Consider the following 26,989-nt stretch of genomic DNA (forward strand, 5'->3'; position numbering starts at 1 on the left):
CTCCTATGAATGCGGGAAATCTTAGATACTTGGAATTAAGATGATGAGAGAAAAGACAACTATGGTGAAGTTTCACTGCTTGGTCACTATGTATTGAAACAAAGGCAGGGTGTACTCTTTGAAACATGGGTTATAAGACATGCTCCCATTAGCACCATGTGTTTTTTGAACTTAAGTGTATGGAAGGTTTGGTCTGAGCAGAGTAGATTTAAATTTTACTAAAGCATTCATTTTCATCCTGCTTGAAAATGGTTATGTTCCAGCATAAGTTCACCACTTTCTGTTGTTGCTTTTCCTCCCCCATCATTCTTTCAGTTGGCTGATTGCAATTCTGGCCCAACTCAACCCTCTCTTTGGACCACAGTTGAAAAATGAAACCATCTGGTACCTCAAGTATCACTGGCCTTAAGGAGGAAGACCTGCTCTCCAGGGCTCCATCATTGAGGTGACTATACCCTTGACCTTTCACATCAGTGTTGCAGCTAGAGGTTGCCTTGACTTTTCCTCAGAAAACTACAGCCATTTTAACACTTGGCAAGGGCAGACTGCTAAAAGTAAACATCTGCAAAGCAGAAATAAATTTGGAACTTAGGCCATTCACTTTACCAAAGGATTTATTCATAAGAGTCTTTTAAATTCTGCTGTTACCCAGCCACTTAAATAAAGTTTGCATGCAGTCTTCCAGACACAGGAACATGACTATACTTGACATTGTAGGATTCTTAAAGTTGCTGACAGATTTTAAATGAAGGGCATTTCTGAGTGCTTTGGATAGAGAGGGACAGGTGCTCTTTGAAAACTGGAGTTAAAATTTTAGGTTTTATTTGGTTTAGAAGATCAGAGAGGTAAGGAGTGGTATCGTGGAAAGATTTATTCACTGGCCGAGAGTCAGAAAACCTGTCATTTAGTTTGTTCCTCTTTCTCCATTATTTTGATAAATGGAAGTCAGCACTGAATGCTTGCCTAGATTCTGGTTCTGCTTTTTGGCAAGAGCGTTTTCTTAGGTGGTACTGTGAACTCATATCAAGAGACACATGGTATCTGACTCTCCTTTTTTCATGATGCTATGATGATCAGTGGGTTCAGGTAACAGCAGCCTGGTTCCTCCAGTTGCAAAGTTCTCTGCCACCTTTATCTTCGGATTTTATCCATTGATGATCTTAGCCTGAAGTAAACATTTCAGTAGAAAGTGCAAAATGGTGATTTTCTAGTTCCATCATTACATCTACATTTGATTAGATGAAATGTTTCTATAAAGGTGAACTTAACCTCATTCTAGGGTTATTTAGTAACCTTGAAATATAGATCATACAGGAAAAGCAGTATACATATTTAATTCTTTTCTTTTAATTTTCAGAGTAAGATGTTAGTGCCCAAGTCACTTCCAGGGTATCCAGAGAGGTTTTCTTTTCTTCCCTTTTGAATTTTAATCAATTACATTTACTACCCTTTTAATGTTCAATTGTTCTTTCTTTGGCCTGTGGGAGCCTGTCTGGACTGGCTTCTGTGTCCTTTTGATATTAGTCTTTGGTAGTTTCCTTACTTACTGGCAACATCAAGGTATCCCAGACCTCTCTGTGTGTTTCCTGTCTCAGACTTGGAATCAGCTGTTCCTCAGATTGCTTTCTAAATTTCCCACTGACAGGATCCCTGGGTCACTGGTCGGCCCTCAAGCCCAGCTGGCTGTGGTTCCTTTCAGTGGGAAATGGATTTAAAAACCAAGATCTGATTGTTAGGTGCATTCACTTCTGCTGGGGTGTTGTTGCTTCTAAGCCTTTACAGTGGACAGAGCCAGGAAGTATGTTCTAAGAAGAAAAAGATCATGAGTTCATGTTAGTTCTTCCTTCCTTCCTTCCTTCTTTCCTTCCTTCCTTCCTTCCTTCCTTCCTTTCTTTCTTTTTTTTTTTTAAAGATTTTATGTATTTATTTGACAGAGAGAGGGAGAGAGCGCAAGCGGGAGAGCAGCAGACAGAGGGAGAGGAAAAAGCAGGCACCCAGCTGCGCAGGGAGCCCAATGCAGGGCTCGATCCCAGGACCCTGGGATCATGACCTGAGCTGAAGGCAGACGCTTAACCGACTGAGCCACCCAGGTGCCCCTCATGTTAGTACTTTTAATTCAAATTAAACATTACGTGGTTTTTACTTTTTTGGTTTTATACTTGAGTACCATTCACATATGCTGAAAATCTTCGCTCCTACAGACAATAATTACTTATCTTCATTATCCTGTAATACATACAGTTTCCTTTTTTTTTTTTTTAAGATTTTATTTATTTATTTGACAGAGAGAGACAGCCAGCAAGAGAGGGAACACAAGCAGGGGGAGTGGGAGAGGAAGAAGCAGGCTCCCAGCGGAGCAGGGAGCCTGATGCAGGGCTTGATCCCAGGACCCTGGGATCACGCCCTGGGCTGAAGGCAGACGCTTAAAGGCTGAGCCACCCAGGCGCCCCTGCAATACATATAGTTTCAAAATAACACCAGTATAGCTAACTAACTAAGTTTATTTATCTTTTTTTGTTTTTTTTTTTAAGATTTATTTATTTACTTATTTATTTGACAGAGAGAGAGAGAGAGAGAGACAGTGAGAGAGGGAACACAAGCCGGGGGAGTGGGAGAGGGAGAAGCAGGCTTCCCACTGAGCAGGGAGCCTGATGCGGCGCTCGATCCCAGGACCCTGGGATCATGACCCTAGCCGAAGGCAGACATTTAACGACTAAGCCATCCAGGCACCCCTAACTCTAAGTTTATTGAATGCAGTTTAGGATTTCTTTGCTGCTTTATTTGTCCTTATAACAAATAAAGAAAAAAATGTCGTTTTCTGAGGTCACTTGGAATAATTATTTTCTGTCATCATTATCAATTTAATATATAATTAGATTGTTTTATTTTGTGTTCAATTCATAGTAATTTTTTTATTTGCTACTGTCTTTTGAATATGTAAAACATATTTCCAAAGTCAAAATTATAAACAAGTTACATTCAGAGAGGTCTCTTCTTCCTGTGTTTTGTTTTGCCAAGATAAGCAAATACATACATATATAGATTTATATGTATGTACGTATATATACATACGAGTGTATGTCCCCCCCCACAGCTCTTACAGAAGAGATGTCGTATTGTATATACTATTCTGTACCTTGCTTTTTTTCACTGAACAATATATCCTAGAGATTGCTCTTATCGATGTATAGAGATCTTCCTCAATTCTTTTTATATAGCCATTGGATTGTTACAGCTTTTGGATTGTTTCTAGTCTTTTGCTATTATTGATAAAAGTACAATATAATTCTAAACATATGACATTTTATATTTTGGTGATGATGTTTGGATTACATTCCATGAAAATTGAATCTGGTTTAAAGGTATATATGCTTTTTGTACCTATTACTACGTGACCTTCTTATAGGGATTATACCATTTTTACATTCCCACTAACAAGCCTGGATTTTTGCCAATCTGATAGGTAAGTAGTCAGGTTTGTTTTTTTTTCTTCCTTAGAGTTCGGTCTTTGCTCAAAGGGCAAAGTATTGTCTGATTTACAAGATTTTTTTTTTTTACCTCCCCCCCCATAAATTTCTCCTATTTGTTATCCTTCCTTTCAACTACAGTGGATATTAGGTAAAGATGTTGATTGGGGTTTCAAGCAGAGACTTTCAGGCCTCAGTTGGATCTCCTTCCAGCATTGCCTTTCATTTAGCTTCTCTGAGCCTCATTTCCTTCCCTTGTAATAAAAGAGAAATGGGCCCTTTGGGTCAGAAGAACAGTGAGTGTGTGGATCTGAAGGTTTCGTTTGTCTTAACTCTCAAACGCAGGTTAACCTGATTGACAAATTTCTTGTTTGCACTCTGGTCCACAGCATAAACCAGGGCTGCTTGAAACCCTTATATTAAAGGTGGTTCCTTTACAAGCAAATGCCAGGAAGCAGGAAGGCATAAGCCAGGAGAACCCTAACTAGGAATGTCCTGTCACATTTATTCTGCATTTGAGGTAGTGATTATGGTAGTACCATAACTGTAGGCCTTTGGAGTTATCACATAAAGAGATCTAATCTCTGCCTAACATGGGAGCAAACTGTTCCTGTGACAAGACTTCACTTTTCTTTGTGGTAAATCAAAAGACTGAGCTAAATTCCCTTTTGAACTTTGTGCTTTTACACAACAGTGGGATGATAACGGAGTCCAGAAACCAGATTTAGGCCTGTCTTCATCTGGTAAGGAAAAGCGTTTGATTTTGTGCGTGATTAGAGGCCAGATTTTGGAAGGTAGGCGGTGTAAGCCAGACATGGTATTCAGCAGAGGAAAATGAGGAACAGTCATGAAAGCTTTAGAATAATTTTATATGGATGGAATTGACTTGATTTCAGCAGCACAGTTAAACACCTAGCTGATCTTTTGCTACTTTAATCGCCACGATTTTCTTTCGTGTGTTGATGATAGACTGAGTTACAGCACATTGTGTTTACTGGCTGGAAATCTTGCTGGTACTTCTAAGAACAGCGCTCATTCCATCTCTGCCCCCTGCCAGCCTTGTCTGCCTCTCCTAGATTCCTAAGATGCTTCCGGAACGGTCACATCAAGATTGCTGTTTTTATCACGGCCCTTCTTCCTAGAGCCTTGGGGGTGTGATGCTAGTTTGCAAGCTCCTTGGAGTGGATTTGGCTTTAGCCCCAATATCCTTTAAATTAGTTGGTTTACCACATCATTATAATATTTTAGTTGAGTTTATATGGCTTACTGTGGTCCTGAAGGGCAGACATTCTATTTTATTACAGAGTCTGGACGGGAGAGGAATAAAGTGTAGTGGTAATTAGGCCTCAGCCCAGGGGGAGCTGTTTTTCTATGCATTCCAAAAATATTTGAGTGCTCATGAGGTGCATGGTCCTGAGTAGGGATTTCAGGGACGGCTGTGGGCTCTGAAGAGGTTTGTGATTTGTTGAGAGGTTGGAATTGAGCCATATTTGTGAAGAGTTGAACGGTGCAAGGTGTTTTTTGGTTAAAAAGTGTATCTTTTACTCTGCTGTCTCTGACCGGATATGCTGCTGCCACTTCAAACTGTTATGTCTTTGTTTCAATTCCTGAGGTTACAGGGTTCGCTGTCACTAAGAGTCAGAACCTATTTGATCACTTCCTTCTCCTCTTCCTTGAAGCCGGTTGATCCTGTTAATGGCTCTTACGTCTGCTCTTCCTCCCTGTTCTTCCTTCGGGCACCCTAATTTCTGACTCAGATCATTGCAGCTCCGAGTTATTACAGTGGCTGTTCATCAGGTCCCCCTTCTCTACAGTCACCGTATCTACCAAACAGCACCCTGTTTGTCTTCCTGTTGCAGCACTTCCTGAAAGAGATCACTGCTTGCCCCAGAAGCTTTCAGTAGTTCTCCATAGGCTACTGCAGGTTTTTTGTTTTTTTTTTAAACTTGAAGTCCCTGAGTTTAGTGGGTACCTGCCCCTTGGAATGCTCTGTAACATGAGGTAAGCACAGTTTTTGTCAGGGTTACCAAATTAAGTTCCCATGAGCCACAAAAGGTAAGAATGGCTAACCTGCAGGTTATGTCCAGCTTCCTAAGTTGGCGGGCAAGGCCTTCCGAGTTGCCTTCAAACCACTTTTGCAGCCATTTCCATGTTCTTGATCTAATGAAATTTGCTTAGCCTTTCCTCTCAGTGCCCTACGACATTCGTTAATTTAGGAGGCAGATTAGTAAACACACTATTCTGCAGACATTCTCTCTGCTCTTTTGCTTCCATTCACCTATTCTCTCCATTCTTTCTGATGTTTTCTCTTTGAGTGTCCAGTTTGCAAATCCTTGTACTTTCTCTTCTGGCCACTTGGTCTCAAAGTGATTTCCTTTCTCCCTAGATGTATTTAGCTCTCCAGTTTTTCCCCTTCATTTTGTGCATTGCCTTGACATGTTAAATACACATAGCTTTCGTTTGCTTAAATATCTCTTGTAGTTAATCTACAATAAACACATATCTTACACATAATTGTAAAGAAGGAATTCTTTTGTGAATATATCTAAAATGAAAAAATATAGATAAAAATGAAACCTGTTCTTTGATTAAAAAAAATATTCACTGGGGCGCCTGGGTAGCGCAGTCGTTAAGCGTCTGCCTTCAGCTCAGGGCGTGATCCCGGCGTTCCGGGATCGAGTCCCACATCGGGCTCCTCCACTGGGAGCCTGCTGCTTCCTCTCCCACTCCCCTTCTGTGTTCCCTTTCTCACTGGCTGTCTCTCTGTCACATAAATAAATAAAATCTTTTAAAAAAAAAAATATTCTCTGATCCTCCCCTGAACAGATTTGCTTGTTCTTCCCTTAATATGTTTCATGTTGTCTTCATTCACCCGTCGTATCTGAACGTAGCCTTAGCGATTTCCTTATTTTATAAAATGAGAACATGGACACTTCGGTTGAGTTCCTCCCCACCCACCCCCAAATGGCTACTTCATGTCAAGAGAGACAATTAGAATATGTGCTTCTTTAATTCACTCCCGAATCAAACCACAAGTCCATGCCGTTTAACATAACGCTCACTCACATTTATCTCAAACTAGTATCATTGAGCTTAAGTGAAGATTACTCTGTTTCTGTATGGTTTTCCAAAGGTGAAGACATTTTTCCCTTTTGTTGTTGTTCATGTGTCCAAAAAGGTCTAAACAATGAGGAGGTCTAACCTGTGTGCTTCATAAAAAATTAACAAAAAACATCTGTATTCACTGCTTCAGTGTTCTCAAGTTATATTTATCATCTGCCTAGAACTCAGGTCTGTGCAGATGGATTGCTCTGCTGGCCTAAGGAGGAGAAGAGGAAATGATCATTAGATTAAAGGTTTTATGAGGCCGTGAGGCCACAAGAAACCAGTAGCTCTGGTAATTGCCCCTCCCTGGCCCAATGTGGTTATTTTCCTAGTACATTGTAAAAACAGTCCTCTGATTATATCTTGAGTTGAATATATTTTGTTAGCAGTGTCCCTCCTTAGTGGGTCCAGCAGCCTGGTGCTTTCCATATTGAGGGTGATTGGACTGCTCCAGCTGGCTCCAGTAAAACTTACCAGCAGCCTTGTGTTTGTTTCTGGGCATTAGGGACCCCGGGCCTTGGGAAACCTATCATTTTACCACACTGCTCTGTGGATTCTCCTGGTTGTGCCCACTGATTGGGAAAACCTCAAAGGCTTATCGGATCCCCTATGTACTATGTGACCTTCAGTCTTGTCAGACATGCCTGGCTGTAAACCATGTCTCTTGCCAGTTTAACTAGCTTCTCGCCCACCTGGACCTAACCCTCAACATTCTGACAGATTGTGTGTCATAACCAGCTTGCCTTCTTTTTTCTTTTTTAAGGATTTTATTTATTTGAGAGTGAGAGAGCACGAGTAGTAGGGAAGGGGCAGAGGGAGAAGCAGACTCCCCGCTGAGCAGGGAACCTGATGCGGGCTCCATCCCAGGACCCCAGGATCATGACCTGAGCTGAAGGCAGACTCTTTTTTTTTTTTAAATTTTTTTTGTTATATTATGAAAGTCACCATACAGTACATCCCCGGTTTCCAATGTAAAGTTCGATGATTCATTAGTTGCGTATAACACCCAGTGCACCATGCAATACGTGCCCTCCTTACTACCCATCACCAGTCTATCCCATTCCCCCACCCCCTCCCCTCTGAAGCCCTCAGTTTGTTTCTCAGAGTCCATAGTCTCTCATGCTTCATTCCCCCTTCTGATTACCCCCCCCTTTCTTTATCCCTTTCTTCCCCTACCGATCTTCCTAGTTCTTATGTTCCATAGATGAGAGAAATCATATGATAATTGTCTTTCTCTGCTTGACTTATTTCACTTAGCATAATCTCCTCCAGTGCAGTCCATGTTGCAGCAAATGTTGAGAATTCGTTCTTTCTGAGAGCTGAGTAATATTCCATTGTATATATGGACCACAACTTCTTAATCTAGTCATCTGTTGAAGGGCATCTCGGTTCCTTCCACGCTTTGGCTATTGTGGACAATGCTACTATGAACATTGGGGTGCATATGGCCCGTCTCTTCACTACGTCTGTATCTTTGTGGTAAATACCCAGTAATGCAATGGCTGGATCATAGGGTAGCTCAATTTTTAACTTTTTAAGGGACCTCCACACTGTTTTCCAGAGTGGCTGTACCAACTTGCATTCCCACCAACAATGTAGGAGGGATCCCCTTTCTCCACGTCCTCTCCAACAATTGTTGTTTCTTGCCTTGTCTATTTTTGCCATTCTAACTGGCGTAAGGTGGTATCTCAATGTGGTTTTGATTTGGATTTCCCTGATGGCTAATGATTTTGAACATTTTTTCACGTGTCTCTTAGCCATTTGTATGTCTTCATTGGAAAAGTGTCTCTTCATATCTTCTGCCCATTTTTTGATTTGTTTATTTGTTTCTCGTGTATTGAGTTTGAGAAGTTCTTTGTAGATCTTGGATACCAGTCTTTTATCTGTAGTGTCATTTGCAAATATATTCTCCCATTCCGTGGGCTGCCTCTTAGTTTTTTTGACTGTTTCCTTGGCTGTGCAGAAGCTTTTTATCTTGATGAAGTCCCACAAGTTCATTTTATCTTTTGTTTCTCTTGCCTTTGGAGATGTGTCATGAAAAAGTTTGCTTTGGCAGATGTCGTAGAGGTTGCTGCCTATGTTCTCCTCTAGGATTTTGATGGATTCCTGTCTCACATCGAGATCTTTCATCCATTTGGAGTTTATTTTTGTGTATGGTGCGAGAGAGTGGTCAGGTTTCATTCTTTTGCATGTAGCTGTCCAATTTTCCCAGCACCATTTATTGAAGAGACTGTCTTTTTTCCACCGGATGTTTTTCCTGCTTTATCAAAGGTTAGTTGCCCAAAGAGCCGAGGGTCCATTTCTGGGTTCTTTGTTCTGTTCCATTGGTCTATGTGTCTGTTTTTGTGCCAGTATCATGCTGTCTTTGTGATCACAGCTTTGTAGTACAGCTCGAAATCCGGCATTGTGATGCCCCCAGCTTTGTTTTTCCTTTTCAATAATTCCTTGGAGATTCGGGGCCTTTTCTGGTTCCATACAAATTTAAGGACTATTTGTTCCAGTTCTTTGAAAAATGTCATCGGTATTTTGATGGGAGAGGATTGAAAGTGTAGATTGCTCTGGGTAGCATGGACATTTTAACTATGTTTATTCTTCTGATCCATGAGCATGAAATATTTTTCCATCTTTTTGTGTCTTCCTCAATGTCTTTCAAGAGTGATTTATAGTTTCTAGAATATAGATCCTTTACGTCTCTGGTTAAGTTAATTCCAAGGTAACGTATGGTTTTTGGTGCTATTGTAAATGGAATGGATTCCCTAATTTCTCTTTCTTCAGTCTCATTATTCGTGTATAGAAATGCTACTGATTTCTGAGCATTGATTTTTGTATCCCGCCACATTACTGAATTACTCTATAACTTCTAATCATTTGGGAGTGGATTCTTTTGGGTTTTCCATATAGAGTATCATGTCATCTGCTGAAGACAGACAGTTTGACTTCTTCTTTGCCAATTTGGATACCTTTTATCCCTTTTTGTTGTCTGATTGCTGTTGCAAGGACTTCTAGTACTATGTTGAATAATAGTGGCGAGAGTGGGCATCCTTGTCGTGTTCCTGATCTTAAGGGAAAGGCTTCCAGCTTTTCCCCATTGAGAATAATGTTTGCTGTAGGCTTTTCATAGATGGCTTTTATGAGATATAGAAATGTACCCTCTATTCCTACACTCTGAAGGGTTTTAATCAGGAAAGGATGCTGTATTTTGTCAAATGCTTTTTCTGCATCAATTGAGAGGATCATATGGTTCCTGAGTCTTGTCTTGTTGATATGATGTATCATGCTGATCGATTTGCGAATGTTGAACCACGCTTGCATCCCAGGGATGAATCCCACTTGGTCATGATGGATAATCCTTTTAATGTACTGTTGGATTCTATTAGCCAGGATCTTGTTGAGGATTTTGACGTCCGTATTCATTAGGGAAATCGGTCTGTAATTCTCCTTTTTGATGGGGTCTTTGCCTGGTTTGGGGATCAAGGTAATATTGGCCTCATAGAATGAGTTTGGTAGCTTTCCTTCTGTTTCTATTTTTTGAAATAGCTTTAGGAGAATAGGTATTATTTTTTTTTTTGAATGTTTGGTAGAATTCCCCAGGAAAACCATCTGGGCCTGGAGTTTTGTTATTTGGAAGGTTGTTTATCACTGACTCAATCTCTTCATAATTAATTGGCCTGTTTAAAAAATCAGTTTCTTCCTCTTTCAGTCTTGGTGGTTTATAGGTTTCCAGGAAGGCCTCCATCTCTTCCAGATTGCTTAATTTATTGGCATATAGCTATTGATAAAAGTTTCTAGTAATCCTTCCAATTTCATTGGTGTTGGTCGTGACCTCTCCTTTTTCATTCATAATTCTATTAATTTGGGTCCTTTCTCTATTCTTTTGGATAAGTCTTGTCAGCGGTTTGTCAATTTTATTGGTTCTCTCAAAGAACCAGCTTCTAGTCCTGTTGATCTGCTCTACTGTACTCCTGGTTTCTAATTCATTGATTTCTGCTCTAATCTTGGTCAACTGTGAAGGAAGACTGTTAACTGACGGAGCCACCCAGGCGCCCCGTAGCCAGCTTTTCTTTTCCAGTGACTCAGGCTTTGTGTGGAAATTTCCTTTGAAAGCCACTATTTACTTAATTTTTATATTCTCGTTATTGGTTTTTCATTTTGAAAGCAGCATATGTGGCTTTGTTTATATAGTCCTTTATTTTTTCTTTTTTTAAGATTTATTTATTTGACAGAGAGAGGGCACAGGCAAAGGGGGGAGGAGCAGACTCCCCACTGAGCAGGGAGCCCGATGCGGGGCTTGATCCCAGGACCCTGAAATCGTGACCTGAGCCCAAGGCAGACGATTAACTGACTGAGCCACCCCAGCACCCCTGTACGGTCCTTTAAGCTTTATATAAGGGAGTTTATGCAACCTCTGCTATCAGTTTGATCCGTGACGATTCCTATTTTAAATGTTTGCAAACTGTAAGAGGAAAGGGGCAAATACAGATTCTTGACATGCACTCATTAGATTCCAGTAGGATCAGTCTGAGTCAGCTTCCTGCTTTCCATGACACAAACTGTTACTTGTGATCCTGGGTTCAGCAATGTCCTCGGTAATCGGACCTATTGTCACAGCCCTGCAAAACCTGCCCAAACTGGGACATTACTTGAGCCCACTTTTCATTCAAGTATTTATTGAGTAGCTATATATTTTTAAATTAGTGGCCTGATTGACTTTTCTCGATGTTACTAACCTTTTGCCCTCTTAAGGACGGCGTAAGGATCAGTTACTAGAACGGCTTTGTTTTGCAGGTCACGAAGAGAATTCCTCTAGATGCAAAATCAACTCCAAACCCAGACCACCTTCTTTGACTCGCCTCTTTTGGCCATCAGCTGCCTTAAATATTCACACCGCATTTGAATATTTTATTCTACAATGCAGTATTTTTTCCTGTCACCTTTTTTACATTTTGACAAATTATGTGCCTACTTAACCTAAACTGTGCTGACTCTGTAAAATGTTTATGCACCTTCTGACATAGAAGGTGCTATTCTTCTGAGAAATACATTGCTCTCTCCTTGGAACCTGTGAGCTTGAAGATGACTCCTGCCTGGTCACAACATGGGAATCAGCAAAGCGTTTAAACTGTCACAAGACAGAACCCAGTGGGGCAGTCAGTAGGAGAGTATGTTCAGAGGGAATATCTGTCCCAACAGAATTACACCAAAGTATATTTTCAGGATGACTTTCTTATTTCTGCCATCTACTGGAATAAATTATTTTTCTGCTTTCTGTGGAAATCTGGTTTCAGTGTTTATTAAGTTCATTTTTGTTCGCTTTTCTGTCTCTAGATCATGCCCTTAAAAAAAATGATTTTTGTAGTTCAAACTGAGGTTGGAAATGTAAGCCTGGTCATGTAGTTTGACATACCTGAGGAGACTGGTGAGTACTCTCTTAATCATTAGTCATCATTTGAGCGCTTACTATAGCCAAGGCACTGGAGGAATCAAAGGTGTGGAAATCGAGGTCCCTACAAGTTCAAGAGGTGATGCACAGTCTGGAGAGGTAAGGTCGGTCTGTAGACCATAGAACTGTAAGACAAGGCCGTGTGAGACCATTGTCCGTAGAACAGGGGTTACGATGGCGAGCTGCTAGAGAGTCTGTACTCGGCACAGGCACAGGTGGAACCGGCAATTCCTTGTACCATCCCACCCTCACAGTTAGGACTGGAGAAATCAGGACGGATTAAAAAGCCTGGGATGGGACAGGAATTCTGTGTTTTGGTAGCGGTCATCTGAATAATTCACTAATTTGGGGACTTTATTAGCTTTAAGAAATTAAAAATTTAAATGGATCTGAGTTTTCACCAGCCCATGGCTTTTTGACAGCCAGCCAAGCCAAGAATGGATTTCCTGTTTTGCAGTTTGTGCTTTTCTATTCCTCCCAAACTGTCTGAACTCGTTGCTTTGCTGTTCTTAAAACAGAAGAGTTTCAAGTTGAAAGGACTGTCCTGCTTTCGTTTCTTTCTTTCCATTCTTGACTTTTATTTTGAACTTTGAATTTTCCTGAGAGGCAACTCCATACTTTACATTTTCAGCAAAGGGTCTTTTTAGCTAATTTCATGGAATCCATAAAACACTGAAGATCTAACGCTGGAGGGATCATAGGGGCAAACACTAGCTAACCCCAGTGGTTTTACCGGTAAGGCATCTGAGCCCAGACGGGGAGATTGCTTGCCTAGTTTAATGCAGTTGCTCAGAGGCAGAGCAGGGAGTAGGATCCGTGTTTTGTAATTTCCCCTCTGGAGCCCTTCTCACTTGCCACTCTGCTTTTCCCAGAGTTGGAGCCAATGTTGGGTTTCGGGTATTAGGGAAGAATTCTGCCAGGCTGTCTCCCATCAGAGCAATTCACTTGACCTTAGTATTTGTCATCGAAGAAAGCAATGCTGGTGGTTACTGTAGGTACATAAAGGGTGCCACAGTCTCTGAACCCTAACCATGGGGGAAGTGTGACTCCATTGCAGCTATCTACCCAGATTCTTCAAGTCAGGCCCTGCATCCCATTAGCACTGGGGGTCAGCCTAAAGTCTTCCCAACTACCACTCTGCAGTGCTTTCTTGCAAAGCACCATGGTTTTGAAGCTGAGGCTTGTGATGTCTCTGTTGTAATGGTGCTTCCTTTGGGTGTTGCTTTCGCCTGTCTTGAGTTCAGCATATGGCTTAGCTGATAGGGAGCCCACGTTGTTTCAGCACAGCAGACCTTAGCTGTGGCGTGCTTGCGGCAGTGATGGAAGACAGCGTTCATGATCGTGGTTGGGCACAGTTCCAATTTAATGGCATAGCTGAAAGCAGAGGTCATAAGCCTAGCTGACCCAAGTCCCTGAATGCTGCCTTATTCTGTTACTTTGTGCTGATCCATTTTGTACTTCCCATTTGCTCTCAGACATTTTGGGAAGTCAACTGGATTACATTACTTTTTGCATTTGGACTTGCCACTTTGGGATCCAATTCCTACGGGCACAAGTCAGGAAGATTAGTGTGTTGGCTGCATTAATAACCCTGAGAAACACAAGGGTGTGAGTACTGAAGGGACTGATTCTGTGCCAGGGACCATCCTGCTCAGTAAGCCTTCTAGGGAAGTAAAAGGCCCTAATTGCCGCTCAGGCCTGAACCTGGAGGCTCCTCTCCAAACCCTAGTGGGACTTATTGCTAGTGAGGCCCTAATGGCCTCAGCACAAAGCCTATGAAGAAGAAAGCTCATGTCCTAGCCAAGTTGGAGATCAGAGACTTCCCAGGAAGATTGATCACAAGCCCCTAAAGGCCGGGTACTGTGACTCACCACCTAGCTTTATGGCCATTGTTGACATGAGGGAATGAGGAGATCAACTTATTTTTTGTGAGGGAAACTTGCTAAGTTCTCTTTCTCCAGGAAGTCACATAACCCTTGGGCCTGTTTCCTCATTTATAACATTTTTGAGAATATTAAATACAACTAATATGTAAACTCGGATACATGTTTTCTCCCCACTTCATTCCTAGTAATTGACCCCTTTTGTTACAACATGGCCCATCCTCTGAGATGGATGGATGGCTGTGAATCACATTTCCTTTGACAGTTCTCTTGCTTCAGTGATTGCCGGGACCCCAGCTTGGAAGGAGCCCCATGCAGCCCTTTAAAAGGATATTGGAAATATCCTGCTCCTCCAAAGCCTGTCCAGATGAACATGGTGTGGACTGCTGGCGTGATCATTAGACTCGGAGAGGCCCCAGGTTTGCAGTCTTACTCCATCAGTTGCAAGTGGTATTCACTTGGAGCAAATCATTTAACTTCTGAGCCTCAGTTTTTTCATCTACGAAGTGGGGATAATACCTGCCTTTTCTGCTATACAAGCTTGTTACCAAGTGAGATGTTGTCGGTGAAGATGAATTGTAACTTTTAATAACACACAAAGAGTATTCTCTAAAGAAATGACAAAACTGCTAGGATCCCCTGATGACTTTTCTATAAAGACAGCCCCTAGAGGGGCAGCCAGCTGGTTTTTTTTTTTTTTTTTTCCTATGTGTGGTTTCCCTTTTGACTGGTCATTTGTACTTGGGTTACAGAAAAATCAAAGACATACACCAGGCTCCAGGCCTGACCTCTGAGCAGGGAGATAGATCTCTTAGAAACAGTCCTAGCATAAGTGTCTGGACCACATCCTTCCTGCCCTTCCAGGTTCTATGTGAGCCCTCTAAGCTCTTCTACCAGAACGGGAGTATTTTTGGCATGATTTAAGATGTAGTCTGAATGTCATTGTTTTCTCTGAACAGTGTTTTTGTTGTTTTCTTTAAACATATTATGATGTCTGTACCCTTATCACTGACCCAACGATATTTTATCATATCTTACTTTGGCATTACTTCAGAAGTAGTGTCTTTTGGCTCATTTCTGCTGGCCAGTTTTTTAACAATGGTAAGTGTTAAAATTGAGAAATGATGTTTTTAGAAGATTTATTTATTTTAGAGTGTGCGTGTGAGTGGGGGGAGGGGCAGAGAGAGGGAGAGAAAGAGCATCTCAAGCAGACTCCCCACCGAGTGCGTGCAGAGCCCCAGGGGGGCTCACTCTTAAGACCCTGAGATCATGACCTGAGCCAAAACCAAGAGTCCAGTGCACAACCCACTGAGCCCCCCCCAAGCGCCCCGAGAAATGATTTTAAATTGTTGCTTGGACTCATGGAAGATTTGGTCCTGGATTTCATCTTCCAAAAATTTGAACAGTCAATTGCTCCTTTACTAACTATATTTAAATTATATCTTAAAATACATATCTAGGCATTCTAAAAGAATGGTTTCACTACCCCATCCTTCTATGCAAGTGCTCTCTTCTGTTTGAAGAACAAATATATTTAAAATGAAGATAGGACCTTAGGCAAAACTTACGTGTTACTTTCTTTCCTGCTCCTTTATTTCACCTTTCTCTCAAGAGTTGAATGGATGGAATTAATTGTAGAAAATCCTTAATTTTCAAAGAAGAAAAAAAGCACAGTGTAAAATAACCACCATAAAGGATATTTATCATAGCACAATTAATGGAAAGCAACCTGAATGCCCAACATAAGGAGACGCTCAAATAAGTCATACTGCATCCGACTACAGGAGTGCGGTACATTTAGTAATTTCTTTTTTTCTGCAATGTATGCCTAGAAATGAGATTGAAAAGATAAAAGTACTAGCACTGCCTCTGGATGGGAACTGCAGATGATTCAAATTTTTTTTCCTTTTTAGCATTTTCTTCAATGAAAAGGTATTACCTGTGTAAAAAGAAGAAACGATAAAAATTATTTTAATAACAAAAAATAATAAAATATTAAGGAAAAAAGACAGGGTTTTAAACTTATGTACATAGTAAAAAGCCTGGTGAGAGAGAGACCAAAATGTTGATAATTTCTTTTGCAACTTTTTATATTTTTCACAAAGAGCATGTATTACATTTATAATCGGGGGGAAAAGGTGTTTTGGAGGGGACCATTGTCAGAATAGTGTTAATACCTCCTGCATCCATTATATACCCCCCCCACACACACAGGTTGTTGTTCGTTTGTTTGTTTGTTTGTTTGTTTGTTTGTTTGTTTTAAGAGTAATTCAGGGTCAGGGGAAACAAAGTCAGCTAGATTAAAACACTGAAGCTATTCTGAATCAATGAAAATCCGCGAGTTCACACAGCAGTTCTAATTGACTGTTTCCATTGTGCAGGACAGAGTACAGAGCATTCGGCTTGTAACACTCTGGCCTCCTTTTGTGTAGGTGCTCACAGTGACGGCATGGTGAAATGAAAAGGGAGCATTGATTTTGATTCTGCCCACACAGGAAAGTGGAAGCCTGGGATATTGATGTTCCGGGGTCCCACGTGGGTTAGAATAAGCCCCACTGTTCTTTCCCTCCCAAGTGCTCCAAGCAAGTCTTTCATGCAGGCTGTGTCTCTGCTTCAGTTAAAACCCCCTCCTTGTGAAATGTATTGGCCCTGTGTTACCCCAACTCTCACCTACCCCTCCCCACCCCCCGGCCAATTCCAAAACAGGAGTATTCTAGTGGCTAAGGGTGCTCAGTGACTACCACCGCTACCCACATGAATCCAGTCAGGATTTGACTGAAGTTGCTGTCAGGATTTTGACACGGTTGCCATAGTTTCCTTACACTGTCCAAAGTGTGGTACTACACTGTGGGCTGCCACTCCAAAACAGAACCAGCAGAGCAGATGTTCTGTAAAAGTAGGCGATGTAATTGAGGAAGCATGAGTTGGGAAGCTGAGTGTGACTTTCCAAGCCACAAAAGCTTTTCAACAACATTCAACAGGTATTTTCAGCTCCTGTTCTTTATCCTGATGTTAGCCGCTTGAGACAGTGGGAAGCAGAAGAGACTCAGCCCTGAGCTGGAGTTTAGAGTTTAGCAGCGAGAGACAATTGGCTCCCAGGTGCTCCTGGTGGGTGGAGCCCACGGTAGCCAGGTGCCGAGCCTTGGACATACTGGTTGCTGAGTAACAGCACTAGAAACACTAATGGTAGGGGGAGGCTTCTTGAAGGAAATGCACTTTAAGAGTAAACCCAGAGGATGATTAAGAGCTAGGTGAACAATTGATGAAGCTGTTGCAGGAGTCCCAAAGGAAGAAGTATCCTGGATTATGGTGATAGGAATGAAATGGAGTTAGAGAAGTAGTGTATTGGGGGCTAGCACGTATTAGCACATACAGATGATTGAATGGATGTTGGGGGAGGGAGGTTGTTAAGGGACATGAAGGAGTCAACGACTGCAGGCAGGTTCCCTGCTGGGTGGACATTGGAGTCTTTCACTGAGATGGGGGCAGTGATGAGTTCAGTTGCGGACAATGAGAATTTGCAGGTGCCAGAGGTATGCGGATACCCAGTGGGCCATTGTTATGTGGGTCTGGAAGTTGGGCAGGAAGACTGGGCTGGAGGTGGAGCATGAGGCACCAGCATGGATATTACTGAACCTGTGGGTGTGGATAAGGGGGCCAGGAAGAGTGTGTAGAGTGAGAAGAGACGCAGTCTAGGCTTGAGACCTTACAAGCACCCACTCTTAAGTGGTGGGCAAAGAAAGAAGAGGAATCTAGAGATCTAAGGTAAACGCCATGGCTTGAACAGCAGTCAGCGCCACCCTCACCTCCAGCTTCCTAACATACATTGTCGTATGAATAAGTGGGACATAATCCTGTTTTATGGCTGGAGGCGCTAAGGTTATGTGACTTAGTTTCACCCTGAAATTATCTGGGAAATTAGGTGTGTGTATACTTATATGTGTTTTTCTGGGGAACAAGTATATGGCTTTCATCAGACCCCTAGAAAGGTTGAGAACCATTGTTAATAATATCAACAATAGGGACATCTGGCTGGCTCAGTTGGTGGGGCATGCAACTATTGATCTCGGGGCGTGGGTTTGAGCCCTACATTGGGCGTGGAGTTAACCTAATACAAATAATATCAACAATAGCTGACCCTTCCCTGTTTCTTGCTGTATGCCAGGCCCTAAGGACTTTACCCTTCACCAGACTATAACGCAGGCAGGACTCGGCAAGGAGGAGCATTGCACATCTCTCTCCTCTCTATTAGTCCCAACTTCTTTGTGTCCCTCAAACCGCAGGGAGGAGAAAAGACCACCAACCTGGTCCTCTTTTCTCCCATGGTGTTTACAGGAACCTAAACCTGTTAATACTTCCTTTGTTAGAAGGAGAGGAGAACTGCCCCTTACTTTGTCCTAATCTCACTTCAGTTTCCACCCCTACTCCCAGTTTTCCCAAAGGCGACTTCCTCCTTTACCAAGTTGGGAAGAGATGCTTGGATAAATGGGCAGGAAGCCCCTTCATGTGGAGCCAGCTGGTTGTAGGGGCACCAGTGAAGTCCTGGCCAGCTTACCAGGACTCCTGCAGCCATAATCCTTCTGGCTTTTGCCTGAGTGACAGGTGTGCTGCCCAGGTTGACAAGGTGCCCTGAGGCTCTGTATGGAAAGGCAGGCAGCCCCACAGGATCCTAGGTGGGCACTGAGGTATGGGGGCCGAGGAGTGCGGCTTCCTCCTGGGACTGCCCTTCCTAACAGGATAGTATCTGCAGTTGCCATTCAGGTTTGTTAACGAGCTTTAGGTCTCCCTGCCGACTGGTGTGTGAAAACAGGTGCAGAATATGGCACCTGTTTCTTTTACACCTCTCATTCTTGGGCTGGACCCTGTGAAGACAGGAGGAAAACTCAGCACTGGTGGGCACCATCCCTGGTTTCGTTGTCGCACGAGGGAAATTTATGACATTGTGAATTTGTGGGGAAAACAAAAACCTTGGATACACAGGACCCCCTAACTTCACTTTCAGTTCTCTGAACTTTTTATTATTACTCCTTTCTTTTAGCAACCCCTCTGGACTGTTCACTTCCTGGATGTGGAAATCCAGCTTCATAGTTTTAGCCTGGATTCGCTCTTTGGGAGCGTGCTTCCATCTGTAGTTCAACAAACTGTTATCACAACTACAGGGCTTGCTTCCTGCTGCTTATCGATCTGTTCCTCTACTTTCTGTTTTTATCGGCCTACTTCGGGCCTCACCAACAAGAATGTCTTATTGTACCTGTCCTTTGGGAGTATTTCCTACAACAAATGCTAGATTGTTCTCACTCCCTGGCTTCCTGGCTTGCTATCAGTTTGAGTTGCTGAAACTAACAGTGTATGTTCAGCTTAGCGCTGACAAAAAACAAAACCAAACCAGAAACAAAACCCCACAGGAGCTACTAGTTGTCCTAGAAGTTTTCAGTCTTCACGAAACAGACAAAACAATTTTGATAGGAATGCTGCCTTGGAAGGTAATGGAATCTCAAAACAGTCTGAGTTGCTGGCTGCCTTCTCTTGCTGTTACTTTCCCTTTGCTGCTGCTTCTCCTCTAAGAAGCTTCTAGCCACATTCCTTCCTGGAAGGTGGGGGGGGGGGGGGGCAACACCGTTGCCTGCCGTTATGCACCGGGTTCTACATTTGATGTTCAGAATCAACCTGGTGCACGAGAGAGATCAAGAACAGTCAGCTTAGTATCTTGCTCAAATAAGTTAGCAAGAAAGTGGCCCGGAAACACATAGCTATCATGTTAACCCCTGCAACAGGGCCTCCCGTCGTACAAACTCTGTTGTTCTGTTGTAAGCTTTCCACGTCACTCTCCTTCAGGTTCTGAGTTCCTCCAAGGCGAGGACTGTGTCTTCGTGCACACATCAGACACTCCACAGGGGTCAGTTTATTTCTATCTCTTGTCTTCCACTACCCATCCCTAAACACAGGCTTGAGTATGCTGTCTGATGACGTGCCTTTCATTCTCCATAATTCAAGGATGTATTAGTGTTACACCACTTGCTTTAATTGAGGACATAATAGCACACATCCTATGAATAGTACAGAGCAATAAGTACTTGAAGTGCTCAGTTGGATGGTAGAGGAAAGGATATTAATGAGGCAGTAATAGACGTGGTAGAAATAGACTTCATCAAAGATGTGGGATCTTGAGTCGTGGAGGATGAGTGGGAATTTGACCGCAGCGATTATTAAGTTCCTATCTCACGGCAGACCTAGTTCTGCGTACAGGGAGTGAGGAATCAGGGTAAATAACGGATAGACTAGAGAAGAGCCTTGGGACTGAACTTGGTACTTTCCAAGAGAAGTAAGAAACCAAAGCTCAGAGCTGTAACATAAAGGATACTGCATCCTATTGAGAGGTTAAGGCAAGGGGAAGAGCTGGACTCTTCTTCCCCCCAAGAATGTTTTGTAGGAGAGGTGAATGAGGGATGGGTGCCAATTGCCAACCATCAGTTAGTATCTTTTAGATTCACCCTCAGCAATGCGCCAGTCTCCTCAGGAAGAAAAATCAGTTTTTAAAAGTGTGAGAAGGACACAGCTTTTCCTGGAGATCTTCCAGCTTTGAGTTAATTAATCTCACTTCTGAAGCTGTGAAATGTTAAGGTATCACACAGGTCCAGAGGGGCGCGGAAAGAAAACACTTAGACTCGAAAGGATGACACGCATTCAGATGTGTTCCTAATGAGCAGGCAGAGCTCAGTCTGTGCTCTAAGGAAGAACCGCAAACTTTAGGTCGTAAGGAAAGTTAGGACTGGTGGCAACTCTTTTAATTATTTTCAGGAGAACTCAGTGTTAAAAGTTAGAAGGTTGGTGAGAACATCCAGTTCTAGTCCAGATTCCTCATGGTGAAGAAAGGGGAACCCAGAGAGGTCCCGCCCCTCATCCTGGATCTCAGAGTCAGTAGAGCTCAAATTGAAATCTTGGGTCCAAGAACATCATTTCAGATACTTCGAGGTTTAAAGTGCGTGAAATGTCAGCATATCAGAAAATACCGCGGGGAGGATACACAAAGCATGGGTGCTTGTTAAGCGGGGAAAATGAGTGGCCAGGGAACAGGGGTGGGAGGGAGATTTAATACTGAATATCTTTTTGTACCTTTTGAATTTTGTGCTGTGTATATGTTACCTAATCAAAAAATAAATAATTTATTTTTAAGAGTTCAATGGAGTCCTAACTATTGCTTTGTTTCCTGCATTGTGTCATGTTTGTGTAACACATACTTTTTGACTCAGGCTCTTGATTCTGCAGAAGCAAGGTTAAGCACTTTGGAAGAGGTGATGGCAGCTGGTTCCTACTTTGTGGCTAGAATAAGAAGAGTCTCCTGAACCTCAAGCCAAGGCTATTCCAGAGTCCCCATTTCCTGCCAATTTTGATTGTGGCATAATCTGGCAGATGAAACCCAGAGAGACACACATCAATTAGCAGTTAGTGATTTCATTCACTTCAGAGCAGGATATGGTCATTAACAAACCGTGATGGAAAGGTGTCCGTTACCTAAAACTGTCCTTTCTGAGACGGGAAAATGCAAAGGTGGGAATCCAACATAACTCACTAGTGAGCTCCTTCAGTGGCAGAGCCACGTGCTAGAAGAATCAGGCTGCTCCTTGACCCCTGCAGACTGTTGGCCAGAAGTATGAAAATGACCGTCAGAAGGGCAGTGGAATCGTGGAAGAGCTAGCCATCTGCTGGAGTTTTTCCAAGCATAGTATTACAAGAAAGGATAGTCTGTAATGTATTCCATGGGGATTTAATGCAGGAATCAAATATGAACGAGTAAGTGGAAACTGGCTCCAACTTCCCAAGCCAGTTTTTCTTTTGGTGTTTCAATTTTAAACTCCCATCGATATGGAAAATTAGAATGTGGTATGTTAGACTTAAAAAAGAAAATGGTAATCCTGGTACTTCCTGTGCAGTAGGGAAAATACTCCTTCATTGGGTACTGAGACCCCAAGGCATTTTGAAGGATGCAGAGGTGAGATTTACTTTACTTTCCCCTTAGGTATCTACACATACCCACCTATTAGTACTGTTTACACAAGTATTATTTTAGTGACTGTTAAACTGCTAAAGTCTAGAATTATCCTTACTTGCTATTTAGCTTACAGTACATCTTCTAAATGATGTCTTTGAAACAATCTAATAATGCTACCATTCATTAAATGCTCACTATATGCGACACACTGTGGTAAGTGCTTCATATGAATTTTTCCACTCAATTCTCACATCAACCCCATGAGGTACTTACAGAGGAGCCTGACAGAAGTTAAATAATTTGTGCTGGTTAACACGTGGTAGAGCAAAGATTCAAATCCAGGCTGTTATTCAACCAGTATTTAATGACTGCCTGTGTGGCAGGCATGAAAAGGAGAGGAGAAACAGCAGGGCTAATCCCTGCCCTCTTGAAGCTTATGATCTTTAGAAGTCTTTCTGATTCCAAAGTCCATGGTTTTGACATTAACATTATAATACTTCCCTAGGTCTGTGCAAGGGAGAGCCGCGATTTCTAAGGCAATTACTCCTAAGAGAAAACTGACATCCTGAGGGAATCTTGCCAAGCATTTCTGTTCTCTAATCCTCCTTTCTCCATGCTTACTAAAATCGTATTTCTGTTCTGTGCTCAGAAGATAAATTCTGTGCCCTTAAGTATAAAGAGCAGTCTGGTAGCACAGGCTGTGGCAACAGACCTGGGTTCTGGGCCCAGCTGGTTCATTTACTAGCAGCCTGACCTTGAGCAAGTTATCCCTCTGAGCCTTAATTTGCCCGTCTGCAAAAATCGGTATATTACCATTGCGTGTACCTGTAGGGTTAACTAAATGAGATGATGAGCCTACCACATAGTACACGTTCAGTAGCAAAGGGTCGCTGTTGTTATTAAGAGGATTATATAGCACAAGGAAACTTCGGGCACATGAATAACGAAGTCTGTCTGCCTAGGCGCTTCTAGTAGCATTCTGTTTGTATAGTTGTGTACAGGTATTCTTTCTCTTAAAGGTGCACGCAATCTGATTGATCCCAATGTCTCGGGCTTACGTACGCAATAAATAATAGTTGAATGAACGAATGACTGAAGGCAAGGTCAGTCTCAGCGAATTAAGAGGTTCAGATGTGGAGGACTTACATAAAACAAAGTTGATAAAATTCCTCTCAAGTTAATGCCCTCTGTTCCCGTAGCCCCTTTCAAGTTTCACTGAACTTAGAATGTAAATACAAATGGGCATAAATATAAATGGCTATACGGACACTTCGGGCCTCACCGTGCAGTTGTGAGAGCAGATAAAACGCTGGATGAGAAAGCTTTCGTAAACGAACCTCCTCTACAAACGTGAGTCTGGCTCTGTATCAAAGACGGCCCACGCCCACGCTGCAGTGGCAGGCGCCGAGCCCCCGCTCCGCCCTCTCTTCCTGGTTTTTCCCGGCAATCCGCCCCTCCGGCGTCATGTGACAGGGGTGCCCAAGCCGGGACGAGCTCCTGATTGGCCGGGTTGCAGGACGCCTCCCGATTGGCCGGAGGCCGGCGGGCCCCCGCCTCCCTCCTCCTCCTCGCCGCGGCCCACGTGAGGGGGGCGAGTCACGCGATTTCCGGGAACCCGTCAGGAAGGACATAAACAAAACAAACCGAGGCAGCATGGAGAGGGGCCGCGGCCCCTGCAGCGGAACCGGACCCAGCCCCTGAGCCGCCCCCACACCCACAGGTGAGCTCCGCTGCTCTCCGCCCGGAGCCCGCAGGGGTCTGGGCTGGGGGAGTAGCCGGGTGGGGGGCGGAGGAGGGCCGCTGGCCTACGAGGCAGCAGCGCCGGGGCTCTGAGCCGGGCCGGCGCGGGGCGGCCGGGACCAGGGCCGAGTCTGGGGGCGCGCGGGCCTCAGGCTGCCGCCTGCCGGTCACGGGGTCTTCGGTTCCCCTCCCCCACCCCCGGCCCGGGACGGTTATATAAAAGCGCGGGGCGGCGGTACAGGGGACCCACGGGTGGGCGGCAGGCTAGGCCAGGGGTGGGCAACGCCAGGCGTCTGCCCTGCCAGGCCGCCCGGCCCTTCAGTGCTGCCTCCGAGCCCGGGGCCGTGGCTGCCGGCAACCGGCCTGTCAGAGAAGCGAGCGGGTGGGAGGGGCCGGGGAAGGGAGGGGAGGCGAGGCTGGCGGGGGAGGAGAGAGAGGGGCGTGTGAGGAAGGGCCGGGGCCACGAAGGTTGGAACGGGGCAAGCAGGAGACGAGGAAGCGCTGGCTGGGGGTGGGGGGGGGGTTCCAGGCAGGGGTGTCTCTGGGGTAGCCGCTCCCCCTTCCCGTCTCCGCCCCAGAGACGGGCGAGAGGGGCCTCCCTCCGGGATTTGTTTATATGTCTTCTCAAAGCAGCTTGAAGCGGCTCGTAGGCGGAGCCCTCAGCGCGGAGTGGCAGGCCATGCCGTCCAATGGGACAGGCGTATGGAGGCTGCTGCGCCAATGGACGTGGGGGAGGCGGTGCCGCGGGCTCCCCAATTGGTTAGGCTGTGCCGGGGGTGGGCCGGGTGGGGCGGCCATGTTAGATGGGAGGGGACCAGTGGTGGTGGGTCACTGAGAGGGGAGGAGACAGGGCAAAGGGCGAGGGAGCCGGGCCGGGGGCGTTTCGGGTGTCCGAAGGCGAGTCCGATCGGACCAGGAAGTAGCTCAGGGGAGCCAGACCCCGACCCACCGCTCTCCCCTCTCGAGCAGAGGAGGCAGGGAAGTACCGAGGGCAGTCTAGCCGCCCCTGGGGGTGGTTCCTGGGACTAGATGGAGCTCAGTCTCTGGATTCTCCCTCTTTCTCGGCCCTACCCTTCCTGACAAACACGGCCGCCAAACCCTGTAATTGCTCTCCTCTAACCCAAGAAAGCAAACCTTTTTGCTGTTTCTGAGCGGGCTTGAGCCTTAAGACTACCTTAAGAAGGTACTTGGATAACTAGCGGTCTGAATTTCGGCACAAGGCCTCACATAGAGGCAGGCAGTGAGGAGGAAGTTCTGCTTTTCTGGATTTTGCACAGAAAACCAGGACTAGAAAAAGCCGAGAAAGTTAAGAGCTGGGTGGGGTTTCCATTTTTTCATCAGAGTACCTTCTAAAGCTCGCCCTCGCACTTTGGAGTCCTAGTCCTAGTAGTAATTTGCCCCTCCTGCTTACATAGATTTGTAGCTCATGTGAATCAACTTCATAAGAAAACTGAGCCTTGAGAAAATTATTTAGTTTTGAAGGTTCTTTAGGACTTTGTGAATATCCTGCAGGTGAGGAATAGGATCAAAATCTGACTGACTTCTTTTTAAAAAGCAGGAAATAAGACTTTTATGTAAATCTGGTAATCTGTGGTAAACTGGTTGTCACTTGATTGTACTTCTAAATATTTTTTTCCCATTTTTTTTTTATCCAAAATCGCTGGGAAAACACCAAAGATGAAGGGGGAAATGGTATCAGTAATTAGAAAATCAGTTATTTTGCTTTGTTTTCTGATTATTTTGGCATCCTGTCAGCCTTATTAAATGCTTGATTTAGCTTTATATTAACATCACCTTACAACCTGTGACTGCACTGGTATTGTCAAGGGTACCAGGCTGTTGATGCACTTTGGTTAAGCACTTGGGTATCACGTAGAGGCCATTCAGGAGTTGGCTGCATTTATTTAGGAGTTTGCATTATCTCCTATTTTGTTAACCGGAGAAGAAGAATAATCGGTAAATAAATGATTTGTCGATTTCTGTATTGTTTTGACATACTTGACTCGGTTCTGTTAAGAATGATATGTAAATATCACATATGTAAATATAATTACCCTGTTTTTTTATAGGCTTCCGTTTTTAAATATAACTTTTACAGCAAATAAAGGTATTAGTTTATTAATTTATTGATTTTTCTTAAGAATGGCAAATAGGCGCCTGGCTAGCTCAGTTGGTAGAGTATACAACTCTTAATCTCCGGTCCTGAGTTAAAGCACCACATTTGGCCTAGGGCTTACTTCAAAAAATAAAATAAGAATGGCAGATAGATCCGATAGGACTTACTTGGGTGTAATTCTTATATGTGACTTATATACCAGCTTTGGAATTCTTAGAGTAGTTAGTATAGAAGAGGCTAAATACATCCAGAAGGAGAGATTTTGGGTGTTCCACTTACCATCCCATTCTCTATCATGACAAGTGAAAACAGACTCTTAGACTATGTCCTGCTTGGTTTACTAGTTCATTCTGTATGGGTTCTTGGATGCCAGTTTAAGGACTGAAAAATGAACTTGTATGGTTCCCTGCTGGTGGTTAGCAATACAAGTGACCGTGAAAGTACGAGTTTGTATGTTTATTAACGTAGCACAGTTTTTAAAAAAGTTAAGCTAAATCCACCATTTGCTTTTAAAGTATAGTTTGTAGTCAGGATTGACACTTACGTGACTTGGAATTAATCAGCAGAGGTTTGTTTCCCTGTGGGTTTTGACTTGGATGTTTGGGAGGAAAATCTTTCATTGTATTCAGTAGTTCATCTTCCAGGCTAGATAAACTCAGGCTAGACATAATTTGTCAGGTTATTAGTCTGATGATTTTAAGATAGGGGTTGACAAGACTTCTTCTGTTCATGGTCAAACAGTAAATATTTAGGCTTTGTGGGCCATATAGTCTCCGTCTCAGCTCTGCAAATGGTAGCATGAAAACAATCATAGATAATATGTTTGGGGCTGTATTCTAATAAAATTTATTTACAAGAACTGGCTGTGGTTGAAGGTTGTAGTTTGTTTAGCAACCCCTGTTCTAAGACATCAGTCACTGGGTTTTAATTACTTAGATGTAAAGATACTGCAGAATATATAAATATGCACTTCAGGTAGTAATTTGAGCCCTTGCAGAATGTACATTATCTCTTGCCCTGAAGAATTTTTAGAATAAGAGCACATAGCAGCATTGTATTCTATATTATTTCACTTGCAAATAGATGTTTTCCTGAAAAAAAAACCACTTTTATTTTTTTTACTTTTTTAAAGTAGGCTCCACGTCCAGTGTGGAGCCCAACACAGGGCTCAAACACATGACCCTGACATCAGGATCTGAGTGGAGATCAGGAGTCAGATGCTTAACCCACTGAGCCACCCAGGTGCCC

General features: G+C 43.5%; 2 protein-coding genes across 5 annotated transcripts in view; both read left to right on the top strand.

Annotated features, from left to right (window-relative positions):
* Positions 1-21,076, top strand: part of ATP6V0E1 (ATPase H+ transporting V0 subunit e1) — a 47,114-nt gene extending 26,038 nt beyond the window's left edge. The window contains exons 3-4 of the mRNA XM_026510986.3: positions 316-445; positions 11,358-21,076. Of these exons, the coding sequence (XP_026366771.1) occupies positions 316-409 (94 nt within the window). The 3' untranslated portion in view covers positions 410-445; positions 11,358-21,076. The remainder of the gene's footprint in view (positions 1-315; positions 446-11,357) is intronic.
* A 2,400-nt stretch (positions 21,077-23,476) lies between these two features.
* The window catches only part of CREBRF (CREB3 regulatory factor), a 54,758-nt gene continuing 51,245 nt past the window's right edge, over positions 23,477-26,989 (top strand). For 3 of the 4 annotated variants that reach the window (XM_026510983.4, XM_026510980.4, XM_044388580.3), the window contains exon 1: positions 23,477-23,605. The gene's annotated coding sequence lies outside the window, so the exon portion shown is untranslated. Of the gene's footprint in view, positions 23,606-24,479; positions 25,582-26,989 lie in introns of those variants that run through there. The other variant, XM_057312330.1, reaches the window with a different exon arrangement.

The sequence above is a fragment of the Ursus arctos genome, unplaced genomic scaffold, assembly GCF_023065955.2.
Source record: "Ursus arctos isolate Adak ecotype North America unplaced genomic scaffold, UrsArc2.0 scaffold_15, whole genome shotgun sequence".
NCBI lineage: Eukaryota > Metazoa > Chordata > Mammalia > Carnivora > Ursidae > Ursus > Ursus arctos.